General features: G+C 38.1%; 1 protein-coding gene across 3 annotated transcripts in view; it reads left to right on the forward strand.

The window, feature by feature from the left end:
• The window catches only part of PDE4B (phosphodiesterase 4B), a gene marked incomplete at its 5' end in the record, with an annotated part of 236368 nt that overhangs the window by 180651 nt on the left and 41336 nt on the right, over nucleotides 1-14381 (forward strand). The window contains one exon of one of the 3 annotated variants that reach the window (XM_081323959.1): nucleotides 7647-7795. The exons of the other annotated variants lie outside the window; for them this stretch is intronic. Coding sequence (XP_081180085.1) covers nucleotides 7783-7795 — 13 coding nt within the window. Of the gene's footprint in view, nucleotides 1-7646; nucleotides 7796-14381 lie in introns of those variants that run through there. 3 annotated transcript variants of the gene reach the window in all.

Consider the following 14381-nt stretch of genomic DNA (forward strand, 5'->3'; position numbering starts at 1 on the left):
CATACATTATATCTTATCCAGTTATTAGTTCGATGTGAATTATTGTTTTTAACTCTTATTATTTTAGGAATAATATACTGTTTTTCTAATTTGAAATACAATCCTTTATTTTGTGCACATTTCTCCTGTATGGAGAGTGAAATATATTTTGATGTAATTTATAGAATATAAAGAATGTGATTTCCTATCTCTTAGTAACAAAGCTCGTGCTCCATATACTGCACTATTATTCTTTGATTCATAGCACTGATGCAGTAAATTAAAAATCTGATTTATTTTCTGCAAAGAGACATGCAAAACTCCTAAAGCTAAAATAGAAAAATATGCAACAGACTTCATTCAACATTTTCAGTTTAAGTTAAGGGAATATATCTGATTCTAAGATCAGTTTAGCATGGTAAATAAATAGCATTCAGTCAGCACTTTCTTAAAAGATTATCTAGAATTACTTTTGCCCACTGTGAACTTCTGACATTAAAGGACTACATTTTTTAGAGTTGTAAACACTTCACTTTTACTGTATTTTATGAGACTGAACTTTTAATGTTACATTAATATTATGGTCACCATGTTGTCATTCTGGCTAAGAGAAATTTGGCTTTCTTGTGTCTATATATTGAAACCAAGTTTGAAGCTAACTTACAGCTTTTTCCACTGCTATACCAGTTACTGAACTAAATTTTCTTTAAGCATCTGTTCAGTCTTATTTAACATACTGGCTTCATCCTTAAACCTACAAGAGAACAAAAATATTACATATACAGACCCAGGTGCTCACACGCACACTTCTAGTAATACATCCTGTGTTGTTGTTTTTTAAAAAAAACCCACTGAAGTTGTTACCCTTTATTTTGTTTCAATTACAGACCATAGGAACACACAGAAATGTGTTCATTAATTAAAAAGGTTATTGTGAGATCATAAAGGCAAGTATTGGACAAATAAACAAATAGAGACTGTGGGAACATGAATTCTGCAATTGCATAATAAACAGTTATTTCAAGTGGAGTACTGTGTACTGTTAAGGATGTAAAGCTGAGATTAAGAAGGCCACGCTGAAACCCTTAAGGTAAATCTTTGTCAATGACCTCGCTGAATGACATCCAGCCACTATCTCTCAGTAAATTTGTTAAGAGATTAGGGTTGGGGGAGTTAGGATGGAATATAAGATCTCTCTCTCTCTCTCTCTCTCTCTCTCTCTCTCTCTCTCTCTCTGTGTGTGTGTGTGTGTGTGTTTTGCACATCCAGATGTATTTATTAATACAAGTTGTTGCACTATTACATTTTGAAATTCAAAACGGTGAAGTATTACACTCTTCCATAGTAGGTTCTTTTGGAAGTAGCTTTAAAAACAAACAAAATATTACACATTTATGAAAACAAAAACATTTTTTGATATTGAATTATGTTTTACACTCAAATGGCATCTTCTAGGAGCATTGGAAAGTGAAAAATCACTTGCGTGAATACCATTATGAAAACTGCATAATTTGAAGGCATCTTTACCTTATTGGAGATAAAACAAAAACTATTTTTTGAAAAAAAGAGAGAATCCGGTATTAGCTAAAAACTGAATCACAACTCTGGATTACAAGCTACTGGATAGAGTGTTATTTTCCCTATTATTTATAGAAAACCAGCATTGGAAGGATCTTTTTGATTTTAGATAAAATAGGAGCAGATGCAGTTCTTAAAGACTTTGAAAAATTGGTTGTTAGGAAAATTTGGGAGTAGGCAGGCAGGCCGGTAAGAAGTGCCATGGTGGGACATATGCAGCAGTGTCAGCTGAGGGGAAGGACATTTTAATTAGTAGATCAAAGGCAGATGGAATAAGCCTCCAGGTTTGGTTTGTATGTACTGGCTGGAAATAATTTAGAAACTTTGGAATGCAACTATCTTATTTCCATCTTGAAGCTAGACATTTTCTGTTCTGTGTATATTCCCATATGTTTTGTATCCCTTTACCATTATCTAAGCCAGGGGTGTCAAACAGCTGGCCTATGGGCCAGATGCGTCATCCGAAAGCTGCGCCCACCCCATTGCCGGCAACAGCGAAAAGGCTCCGATACGTTGCACGATGTCACGTGACGTCGCAAGTTTGACATGTCTGATCTAAGCTCTTTGAATGTCTTTACATGAAAAATATGTACAGGTTCACGTTTTAGATCATTGTGTTTTTGTGTACAAAATATCTAAAAGGTGAATAGTTTAATTGTCAATTAGCTACCACAACCATTCAAACTATTCATACAGACTTCTGTAAAGCATTCTCAAAATTGCCATAAGATGTTTAGCTTTGGCAATAGAATCTTCTGGATAATTTACAATAGACAGATTAAATAAATTAACCATGGGACACTGGTACCATTGCCCATAATCTGATAAAACCCCTGAAAATTTTCTGACCTGGCTTAGGGAGTAAGTAATAATGCTTAATAATAATAATAATAATAATAATAATAATAATAATAATAATAATAATAATAATAATAATAATAATAATAATAATAATAATAATAATAATAATTTAATTTCTATACCGCCCTTCTCTCGGAGGACTCAGGGCGGTTTACAGGGAAATAAATACAATAAAAATACAATGTACAAAAGTTAAGAAAGAATTAAATGTTGTAGCCCAATTACAGTAAAAATCAATAAAATTAATATTAAAATGCCCCAAACCCATCAGACCAGGCCGGCTTGTTCAAATAAATAAGTTTTTAAGTCACGGCGGAAGGAGCGAAGGTGAGGAGCCATCCGGAGCTCAACCGGTAAACGGTTCCAAAGGTCTGGCACGCCCACAGAGAACGCCCTCTCCCTGGGGGTCGCCAGTCGACACTCTCTGACCGACGGCACCCTGAGGAGGCCCTCTCTGTGGGAGCGCACTGGACGAAGGGAAGTTGATGCCGGCAGCAGGTGCTCCCGTACGTAATCCGGACCCATGCCATTTAGGGCTTTATAGGTCATCACCAGCACCTTGAATCTCACCCGGAGGGCAACCGGAAGCCAATGCAGCTCGCGGAGTAGAAGTGTTACATGGGAGTATCGGGAAACCCCCACCACCACTCGCGTGGCTGCATTCTGCACCAGCTGAAGCCTCCGAGTAGTCCTCAAGGGCAGCCCCATGTAGAGAGCATTGCAGTAGTCTAAACGAGAGGTCACGAGCGCATGAGTGTACGCAAGGCATCCCGGTCCAGATAGGGCCGCAACTGGTGCACCAGGCGAACCTGGGCAAAGGCCCCCCTAGTCACAGCTCCTATATGATCTTCCAAGGAGAGCTGCGAATCTAGGAGGACACCCAAGTTGCGAGCCCTATCTACAGGGGGTAATAACTCACCCCCCATAATTAGAGGTGGAATAATCTGAATTTCCCGAGATGCCGGCACGCACAACCACTCAGTCTTGTCGGGATTGAGCCGAAGCCTGTTCCTCCCCATCCAGACCCGAACCGCCTCCAGGCAACGGGACATCACATTGAGGGCATCACTGGGGTGGTTTGGGGAAGAGATGAAAAGCTGGGTATCATCAGCATATTGATGATACCCAACCCCAAAACCACGAATGATCTCACCCAGTGGCTTCATATAGATGTTGAACAGGAGAGGCGAGAGGACCGACCCCTGAGGGACTCCACAAACGAGAGGCCTCGAGGCCGACCTCTGCCCTCCTGACAACACCGACTGCGAACGTCCCAGGAGGTAGGAGGAGAACCACTGCAAGACAGTGCCTCCCACTCCCAACCCCCTGAGACGCCGCAGTAAGATACCATGGTCGATGGTATCGAAAGCCGCTGAGAGGTCTAATACGACTAGGACAGAGGAACAACCCCTGTCCCGAGCCCGCCAGAGATCATTCACCAGTGCGACCAATGCCGTCTCCGTGCTGTACCCGGGCCTGAAGCCCGATTGGTACGGGTCCAGATAATCAGCTTCCTCCAGGAACAAAGGGAGCTGATGCGCCACCACGCTCTCAACAACCTTCGCAAGAAAGCGAAGGTTGGAGACCGGACGATAGTTGTTTACAACAGCTGGGTCCAGGGCAGGCTTCTTGAGGAGGGGTCTCACCACCGCCTCCTTCAAGGCAGCGGGAAAGCTACCCTCACTCAAAGAAGCAGTTATCACTGCCTGGAGCCAGCCTCGTGTCCCCTCCCGAGCCACATCACGTGGTGGAGCTCAGCTTCCCCATAATCCTGTCCACATCTTCCAGAGTCACAGGATCGAACTCCTCCCAGATGACATCACCAAGACCGCCCATGTCCTCACCATCAGACTCTGCCCAGTCGGAGTCCAAACCGGTCTGGATCTGAGCGATTTTGTCCAACAGATGTTGGCTAAACTCTTCGGCATGACCCTGCAAGGGCTCCTCCCTCACCTCCTGATTAAGGAGGGAGCGGGTCACCCTAAACAGGGCGGCCGGGCGATTATCTGCGGACGCGATGAGGGTAGCAAAGTAATTAGACCTTGCCGTCCTCATCGCCGCAAGATAAGACCTCGTAGAGGATCTTAGTCGCAATCGGTCGGATTCAGACCGGCTGGATCTCCAACAGCTCTCTAGGCCCCGTCTCCAACGCTTCATCTCCCGGAGCTCTGCAAAGAACCATGGAGCCCACTGGGATCTGCACCGGGTCAGGGGCCGCATGGGTACAACTCGGTTGAGTGCCTCCGTGGCTGCCTTTTCCCAGGCTTCCACTAGGGCCTCAGCCGAGCTGTGAGCGAGGGCGGCAGGTGGGGACCCAAGCGCCACCTGGAACCGCTCAGGGTCCATTAAGCACCTAGGGCGGAACCATCTCGTTGATTCAACGACCCCACGACGGGGAGTGGCAAAACGGAAGACCAGCCGCAGGAGATGATGATCGGTCCATGACAGGGGCATAACAATTGGGGAACCCCCACCCAGATCATCTAACCACCATCCAGATAGGAAAACCAAATCGAGTGTGTGACCTCCCCCATGAGTCGGGCCCTGAATTACTTGCATCAGGTCCATGGCCATCATGGAAGCCATGAACTCCCGAGCTAACTCAGATGATCCCCCCAGGGATGGTAGATTGAAGTCACCCAAAATCATAAATTTGGGGAACTCAATCACCAAACCCAAGAGGATGTCGAGAAGCTCAGGCAGGGCTGAGATGTAAATAAGTTGTAGTACTTCCACATAAGCAGTTTATCCTGTTTGGGAATATGGTCAGATGCTGTTTTCTCTCATGACATCAGATGGTTTTGAGAGCTGCTTTTCTTTGTATTGCTGACTTTATGCATTAACTATTGTCTCATTGGTGGGGATTCATCTGCCTCCTGGATTGGAACAGTCAGTATTGTCTCTTAGCAAGTTTCACCATCCTACTCCTGAATTATTTAGAATTTCACTCACCCCTCCACCATTTCAGTACCTTAGCAATATGAAAGTCTGATTACTGGTAGGGAGGTGGGGAGAATCTGATTACAAAATTGCCAGCATGCTATGATTTCACTTTCACAATTAACCATGAACAATGATTTGAAATGCAACATAGGAATGGTGCTTTGATTGCTGAGATAGCTTTGAAGAATTCCAATCATTTCTTTTTTTTTCCAACAAGCTTCTCAGTTTGTTTTTTCAGAGTATCAGTGAAATACACCCAAGGGCATGTACTGGAAAATGTGAGTTGGTGATTGCTAGCAATGGATTTTATTTCTTTTTGGTGTTATGGAAAGCAAGAGACTTCAGGGTTGCTGTCAAAGTGCTTTCCAGTTTATTGGGCAGGGGTGGGATTCAGCCAGTTCTCATCACTTCGGCAGAACCAGTAGCTAATTTTTTCTTGCCCAGGCCCAGAATGGACTTCCGGAAACAGCATCCACACAGAGAACCGGTTGTTCACATATTTGAATCCCACCACTGGTATTGGGGAATGAAAACATTGGAAGTATGGAAATGTTCTTGGTCCTGTCAATACCAATATCAATAAAGGACTGCCAAACCTCTTTCAGCAATCACTAGAAAAGGAAGCCAACGCAGATAGGAATTCCAGGGCACAGATTTTTGCTCTGTAGGTTTACCGTATGGTTAAAAACTAATTGGGCCGTTAGTATAGAATTCCTGTCACTGCTAATGAAATCAGATTCAAACCTTTTTGCATCTTTTTCTGGTCTCATGCTCGGGTTTACTTCTGATCTTGCTAGAACTAATTCTCACAAAGACTTCCTAAATTTGTATTGGTTTTCTTGCACAATGATGTCATGAGATATACATCAAGTCCCTTTCAGTTTAGATGCAAGCACATCTTTCAGTACTAGTCAGGTCTCAGATCACATGGAGACCTTTCAGGTCAATGTGAGCAATCAAATCAAAGAGACAAAGGAGAGCTGTGTATACATTACCTCTTTTTCTAACTGTGAGCTCTTCGTGTATTAATGTGGACTCTGAAAAGAGAAGTGTAATTGAGGCAGAAGGGACTATTCTGTCACCAACAAATAATAACATGCACCATAGTTTGTTATCTAGCCCTATTTTTTTCTTAATATAAATGTAATGTTTGTGTTATTATTTGTAATGAAACTGGATGATGCAGACAGCTGGAACCAGCAGACATGTAAGCTGTCGTTCTCTGCCACAAGTCAGTAAAAGTAATCTTTATAATGCAACAAAGTATTGAGAAAAATAAATTAATAGTTCTAAAATCTGCAGAGATAAAAGTTATTTGGTTTATGCCAGTGCATCTTCAGATTCTGTCCTGCCACATGGCTAAGAGTGAATTGACTAATGTTTCAAAGATACTGCTTACAACCTAAATGTTATTTCCTGCATTGCAGATGTAGTTCATTCCCACAGCAAATCCACTTCTCATTTTCCTATTGCTTAGAAACAAGCTTCCCCCTGAAAGTTGGAGTCATGCATCTTAGTAAGTATTTCAGTTATGCTATTGACGTCAATGCAGTCATTAAATAGATTGTCTGCCCTCCTGACAGTAAGCTTATGCCGAAGACCTAGAGGCAGACACATTTTAAAAGAGGAACATCAGGTTTTCTTTCAGCAATTTGAGAGACTAAGGAGGGGGGATTCTTTCTTAGTATTTCTGCACAATTTCTCTGCATTTCAAAATTGCACTGCTGGGAATCACTGGTAGGCTCAGATTTTGCTGTTCAATTCCTAGATTCACAAGCAATTCTAAATGAGTGGCTCAAGAATTACTTCTTATGTTCAACTTCAACTGGGAAATACCACAAATTTTACATCTTGGGGTACATTTATCTTGTATGCATCGTGCAATTTTAATCGGCTAAACCTTTTTAGCCGTTGACTTCAAACCTTCTGGGATTGATTTCATGAGCCTATTAAAAAATAGCTGCCGTGTCTCCTGTGGGCTCTGAAGACATGTCAGCCAATCATGTAGCCATAGCAACCAATGTAAACTGTTCCCCCTCAGCCACACCTGTGAACTTTCATGTTAGACATTCCACACGTGCTACACTCATCATGTGCTCTGCCATTCCATCCAGTCCAAATGCCATCTATGGCAGCTGAGCAAGTTATGATGATGTCAGTGGGACTCCCCAAGAGTAGTCAAGGAACCCTTCTGAGGTTCCAGGAGGAGGGAGGGGACTTTTTCCGGGTGAATTACTGACAGATTCATTCATTATCCTGACCAGTTGCAGTCGAGAGCTTCCCATCTTCTGTCTTGCACAGTAAAGGATATGCAGCTGTCCGAAACTGACAGATCAGATTTTTCTTTAAAAAGGCTATTAAAGGTTCACAGCTGAGGATATATGGCAGCTATAAATATGTGGCAGACAACTTTTCCCTTTGATGGAACAATCAGGTATGTTTAAGAGAAAATTAGATAATTTTCCAGTGTTTTCTTATTGGTTGCTTTTTGTTAGGTTTAGAAATATTCTTCCTACCTTGTTATTATAGCTTTTCTCAATCTTCACTAATTAACCTGAAGCACTCTAAATATTTCTCTATAATCCATATTTTAGGTTCATAAAACTGATATTCGACCTGCTTCACAGAAAAAGAAAAGTTTATGTAGATAAACTCAGCTTGAACGACAATTGCAATTTTAAATAAGTGTGCTTTATTACATTTGAAATAGTACAGTTCTGATTTGGGGGATGATTTCTATAATTTTCATTTTCATTTCCTCATCCAATTTCATTTGTTTCTGTAATACAATATTGTTTAAAACATCATGGTCCTGCCTTGAATCATTCCAGCAAGCTTTCCTGATTTCACAGATTTACGTCAACTGAGAATGGGAAAGATAAAACCTAAGTCTACACAAGGTTGTGGATACATTTTATGTAATGAAGATTTGCACATATTGAAGAATTAATAAATCAAAATTTAAGCTGTGTGCAACTTCAAAATATCATATTTATACAGTATTTTGCAGCTGAGCTTTGGAAAATGTGTTCCCACTCAAAAATAATTCAGGAATCAAGAAAGCATATGGCAACAATTATTACTAAGTCTTTTATTAACTTTTGTTCTTATAGAACCTATGCCATGTCTTATGCTAATGTCAGTGATTGTAAGAAATGTCCAGGAAAAGACTAGAAACCATAACATGAAACCATTATGGAAACATTAAGAAATTTTAAGGCAAGTCAGAGAATTCAAAAAATGGAATGTTAGTACTCTTTTCCATGCTGTACTGCTTTCCAGGATAATCCTTAATAGGAAAAATAATTTTTCATTTGCCTTACTAAGCTGTTTGATAGGAACTTTTATTTTTATTTTTTGCCAAGTGTGTAAGTTACATAAAAACTTTTTGCCAAGCGTATAAGCTTACATGCTAATCCTATAACGAATCTTAGGGTAATTCAGGTAATAACTACAAGGGAAATGAATTAAAGTCAGGAATAATAATAATAATAATAATAATAATAATAATAATAATAATAATAATAATAATAATAATAATAATAATAATAATAATAATATAATATAAAAGTCATAAACATAATCAGTCAAATGGCTGTAGTTAGAACTATGAACACCTCTTAATCATGTACTCATATATTTTGTTAATACTTAAAAAACACAAATTATAATTTGAATTGATATTACATTATATCATGCTTAAAGTCTTCAAAACAAAGTATTTTAATATTTAATGATATTGACTTCTTTGTTTTAGTCACCACAAAATATACTTATGTATGATTTATACAAATAGAAATATTTGCAGTCTATAGAAAACATAAGCCATAAATATTAATTCCTCATTAACTTAGAATTCCAATCAAGTGTCTAAATAACAGCTATTCTGATGATGTTCTCATTGGATTTAAAATAATTATCTTTCCTTGTTCAGTTAGGAGCTATTAGGATGTTTCTGAGAAACAGGTTTAATTCTGTCAATTGGAATTTAGTCTCAAGTCTGTTTAGAATGGTGAACTTAAACATAAAAAAATAACTTTTAATCATTTTCATCTTTTGGATTAATTTTCCATGATTTAAATAAAATTGAAGGGTTTAGTATTGAAATAAATTCCATTACTCTCCTGCAAAATACTTCATCTCTGCTATTTTTACCTACAAAAAATAAAATAAAAATAAAACCTCAGTTGTAGTCAAACACGTTTTATTGTGAGAAGTTGCTGTAAGAAATATTTAAAAATCAGAGGTATCAAAGCCTTTTTTAAATAATGCACTAATAAATGCATTTATAAAAAATCAAAACCCTGGATCAAAAAGTAGGGGCAGATCTTTTTTCCCCAATATTATTCTTGTTATGATTAGTAATGTCCCTTTCCTTATTTTGAATATGTATATTTCTAAAGCTTAGGCTATAGGCAGATATTGAAAGTTATGTCATACAGTTTCTAACTCATGATTCTAAGGACATATTCACTATCCTCACTTTCAAAGTCTTGAAGTAGTCCGAAGGTGACGAGTGATGGCTGATTCTGGACAACTTGAAATCTTGAAATTAAGGAATGAATATAATTGCTCCGCTCCAAGCTGTTACAGATATAGCAAAAATCTTGGTACCCTCCCCCCCCATTTCACTAAAAAGAGAAAGGGGCATAGCTGGGTTCTTTGCTGGCTTTTGACCCCTGCAGATCTTAAGCTCAAAAACCAGAAAAGAAAGAGAGGTACAAGTTCTTTCCAACTGGGAAACTGAGCCACACAGCATCCCAAAGAATAATAAGATGGAAATAAATCAAGTCCGTTCCCTAACACCTTGAAGATTGTGGGGGCCCAGAGGTTTAAAGTGCTTATTTCAAAGTGCCTACAAGTAAATTGCTGTCTCAAATGGATGTACAATTAACATCTTCCTTTCTATAAAAAGAAACAACCCTGTGTAAGTCTTAAATAGCTGTGATTCTTAAAAAAGTTATAACAACTATTTAGAAAATTGGTTTGTTTTTCTTCTTCAAAAAAATGTAGCAGTAAAAGCCATTTAACAGTTATGGCTAAATCAGGTATAAATCCTCAGTGATATCCATCACTATTATTTATTTATTATTTATTTATTAATTCGGTTTATATACCGCCCTACTCCCAAAGGACTCAGGGCGGTTTACAAGGCAAAATTTAAAAACAATACAATATAAAATTAAAATAAAATAAAATTAAGTCTAGCCCCAAAAAATTAAAATCACAATTTAAAAACATTAAAACCCTTCAGTCCAGACCAAATAGCTCAAAGAGCCAGGTTTTTAGGTCCCGGCGAAATGAACGAAGGTCGGGGGCAGTCCGGAGTTCCGTTGGCAGTTGATTCCATTATCCTTACACTGAGTTATATTTTTTCCTTCTTAACTCTTTCATGGAGGATGGGAAACATTTGTGGGCTGCATGGGTTTAATAAATGGAAACACAACTGAGCTAAAGCTGAATTCTTGTTGATAGATGGTTCAGGTAGTTTATGGAAATGGCATTTGGTCTCTTCTAGACTGACAATGGTCCCGTTCATGCTGGGAGACACTTTAGATTTATTATGCTTGTATTTTATTCAGCAGGGTAGTATTCTGTGTCCCAAATAAGTTACTGGGTATATCAAGATTACCATGTCAAGAAATAGCTCTTGTTTACATAAAAAGGGGGATGGCAAATAGATTTTAGAAAGCCATTAGCCATGCTTCGGGTACCCATTCTAAGTCAGGCATTGCTAGAGCATACCTGCTACTATTTCTGACCACTAGTCTTATCAGTTGGTGATTATGAGTAATTCAAGCAACATTTGGGGACCATCATTTTAATAGGATATAGTACATTTACATTGTCTTTTCTACCTACCTGTTATAATATTGTTGAAGGTGGTGAACAATACATAAATCAGATAAGAGTCCAAAAGGGTGCAAAAACTATCAAGTCATGTTGCAAGAAGTAGTTTGCCAAAATATTAGGCATAAATTATTTCAATGGATAGAAATTATGTACCAGGGTGAACAGAAAAATAGCTGGACTGAGAATAGTCTTTGATTTAGCCTTGAATTATGACTAAGTGAAGCCTTATGTTCCTCTATTCAGTATTTTACTTCATTCCAAGGGCCAACAAGTAAATGGTGCTGCTTAGAAGAAGATATACTCCTGATAGACCTCTTGTCTTCCCCTGCAATTCAACACTCCACAGATACTGGTTATTTTGCAGACCAAATAGATAGCCTTAAACACCTTGTCTCTATAGGACTCTGAAGTGTATTTGTGAATACTGTATAGGGAGGATATAGGGAGGAAAAGGCAAAGGAAAACCCTCTTATAAACACACTTCTGTAGTATGTGATCTATAATATGTAAAATGAATAGTTTTTCATATAATCATAGGCATTCCTCCTCTGGGCTACAAATATCCATATTACAACATTCTGTATCTTGTTGCTGTCATCTCATGATCCTCTCAGATTTTGTAGGCCATATATGCTATGCCTACATACAGACATGTATGCATACATACCCATTCTGTTTTTCCCTCTTTTGAGTGACATATATAAACCACACAAAAGAAGAAATAAAGAAGCCAAAGTGATGATAAAATAAAGGACTATTTCACACCAACACAATTATTCCTCACTACATCTCTTCATACATTTGCCTTTTGTTCTTTAAACTTCTCATCACCTCTTTTCTGAGGACCTCATCAGCTCCACTAAACTAGGACTTTCTTGGTTTTCCTTTCTATTGCCCATTTCTTCTTTCATTTGATAGTTATTCCTCATAACAGACCACATATATGTCCTTCTACCAGTATTTACTCAACTGCCCAGCATAAAACTATACTGTACTTATCAAATTTTGCTAATTTCCTCCTTTTCTTCCCTTTCAATCAGACTTCTTTCAACTACTTTCCCAGGCACACTTAACAAATTAATCCTCCATAGATTCTGCTTTACTTCTTGCTACCTTTCCTTTTGCATAAGAAAACCATAACGACATTCTTCCAATCATCAGGTACAGATGCTGTCTTCACACACACATGAAGCAGGTCAGACAGCTATTCCATAAACAAGCCATATCCATATTTTAACACCTTTTAGTTGTGTTTTTCTCATATTTCAACATTCTTTTATCTTTTTTGGGGGGACATTAGCTTTTACAGAATTTATTTTTCTCTTTTTGGGGGATGCTAACATTTCCAGAATTTATACTGGTACCATAATTTCCATACAGGTCTTTGAAATACCCTTTCCAGCATTTACTTACTTCACTTTCATCCATATTATTTCAATCCAATTCCACACATTTTGGGGAGTTTGTTTAGCCCTTTCATTCACTTCTGAATTTTTTTTTAAAAAAGAAATCAATGAAATCTTAATTATTCCTTGCTCTCTAACTAACTTCTGCCTATGCACATTACACAAAATATTTCTCTCATCCTCACTTTTTGGAGAATCATTTTCATACATACATTTTTTTTACATCCAAAGCCAGTTCATCCTCACACCAAACTTCTTTTTCATACTAGTCTCAGGCATAACTGAACTTACTTTCCTGGCACTCTGAAATATATATATATAAGTTTGCCTAATCCATATATCATGCATTTTAAAAAAGCAGATAATCAGCAATATTCATTCTTATTCATTTTAGAGTCTCTGAATGGCTCAATTATTTTTTTCTGAATTCTCATTTTATTTGCAGTCATTCATTTGTGTTACCTACCAAAATAATTTCTCCCTTAGACTGTACTCATTCAGAATGTAGCACACTTATTCCAGACACATCTGATTTTTTCATTATTATTCTAGAATGTAAATTTCACCTATCACTAGGCTGTGGATTTCTATTTTCACATGCATCTACAACAATCTAGATGACACCCATTCAAATGTTTTGTCATACATTTTAGCTCTTTGATTCAGAATTAAGGCTACATCCTCATTTTCCTACATATATTCATTGTCTACTCAGGATTAAAAGACTGTCTATCAATCATAACTTTGGTCAATAGAAGCTTTCATTTAATACTTTTTACTCTGAGAAGGAAAGTGTGAATTAGTCTACCATTTTTAGTTATGCCCATGCCAAGAGATAAGGATGTTCTGTTCAGTTTTGGCATATTCTGTTCATGAAAGCATGATCACAGTCAAAGTCCAGTTTTATCTCATGCATGCTGTCTATTTTATGCAGGTTCAAATCTTGCAGCCATCATACTATTTATTTATTCAATTTCTATAGTCACCCATCTCAGCCAGTGATTCTAGGTGGCTTACAGTTCAAAAACATATTCTACAAATAAAACAAAAACATTTTAAAACAATAGCAATAGCAATACCTCTTAGACTTATATACTGCTCCACAGTGCTTTATAGCATTCTCTGAGCAATTTACAATGTCAGCATATTGCCCCCAACCATCTGGGGGGACCGACCTCAGAAGAATGGAAGGCTGAGTCAACCTTGAGCTAGTCATGATCAAACTCCTGGCAGTGGACAGAGTTAGCTTTGCAATACTGCATTCTAACCACTGTGCCACCATGGCTTCTGACAATAAAACAACAAAACAATAAAAACTATTTTTAAAAAAACTATCTAAAATAAACATACCCAGCAGCTGAGATACTTGTCATCTTTGACTGCTTCTGTCCACTTAAGACAGAAACATACAATGTACTGAGACACACTTAGAATATACACGCCTAGTAATTGGCCAATCAAATTGTCAAGAGTCGGAGATGACTAAATGGATACCATCATCATCATCAATTATTAATTACAGCCAAATACCATTCCTAAAAGTAAATCTGGGTGGTGTATAATGCTTTACATTATATTTTATTTTGCCTACAAAGCAGTGTTAGTGCAGAGCATTTCATGTTCTGACAGTTATAAATTTCCAGAATTGCACAAAACAAATAGTATGTATACTAAAACTACCCCAAACCATTAAAAAATTGAATGGCACCCAGCAGAAATCACAAAATGCAGGAAATGCTGTACCAAATATCATTTCATATT

This window comes from Vipera berus (genome assembly GCF_964194415.1).
Source record: "Vipera berus genome assembly, chromosome: 3".
Classification (NCBI taxonomy): domain Eukaryota; kingdom Metazoa; phylum Chordata; class Lepidosauria; order Squamata; family Viperidae; genus Vipera; species Vipera berus.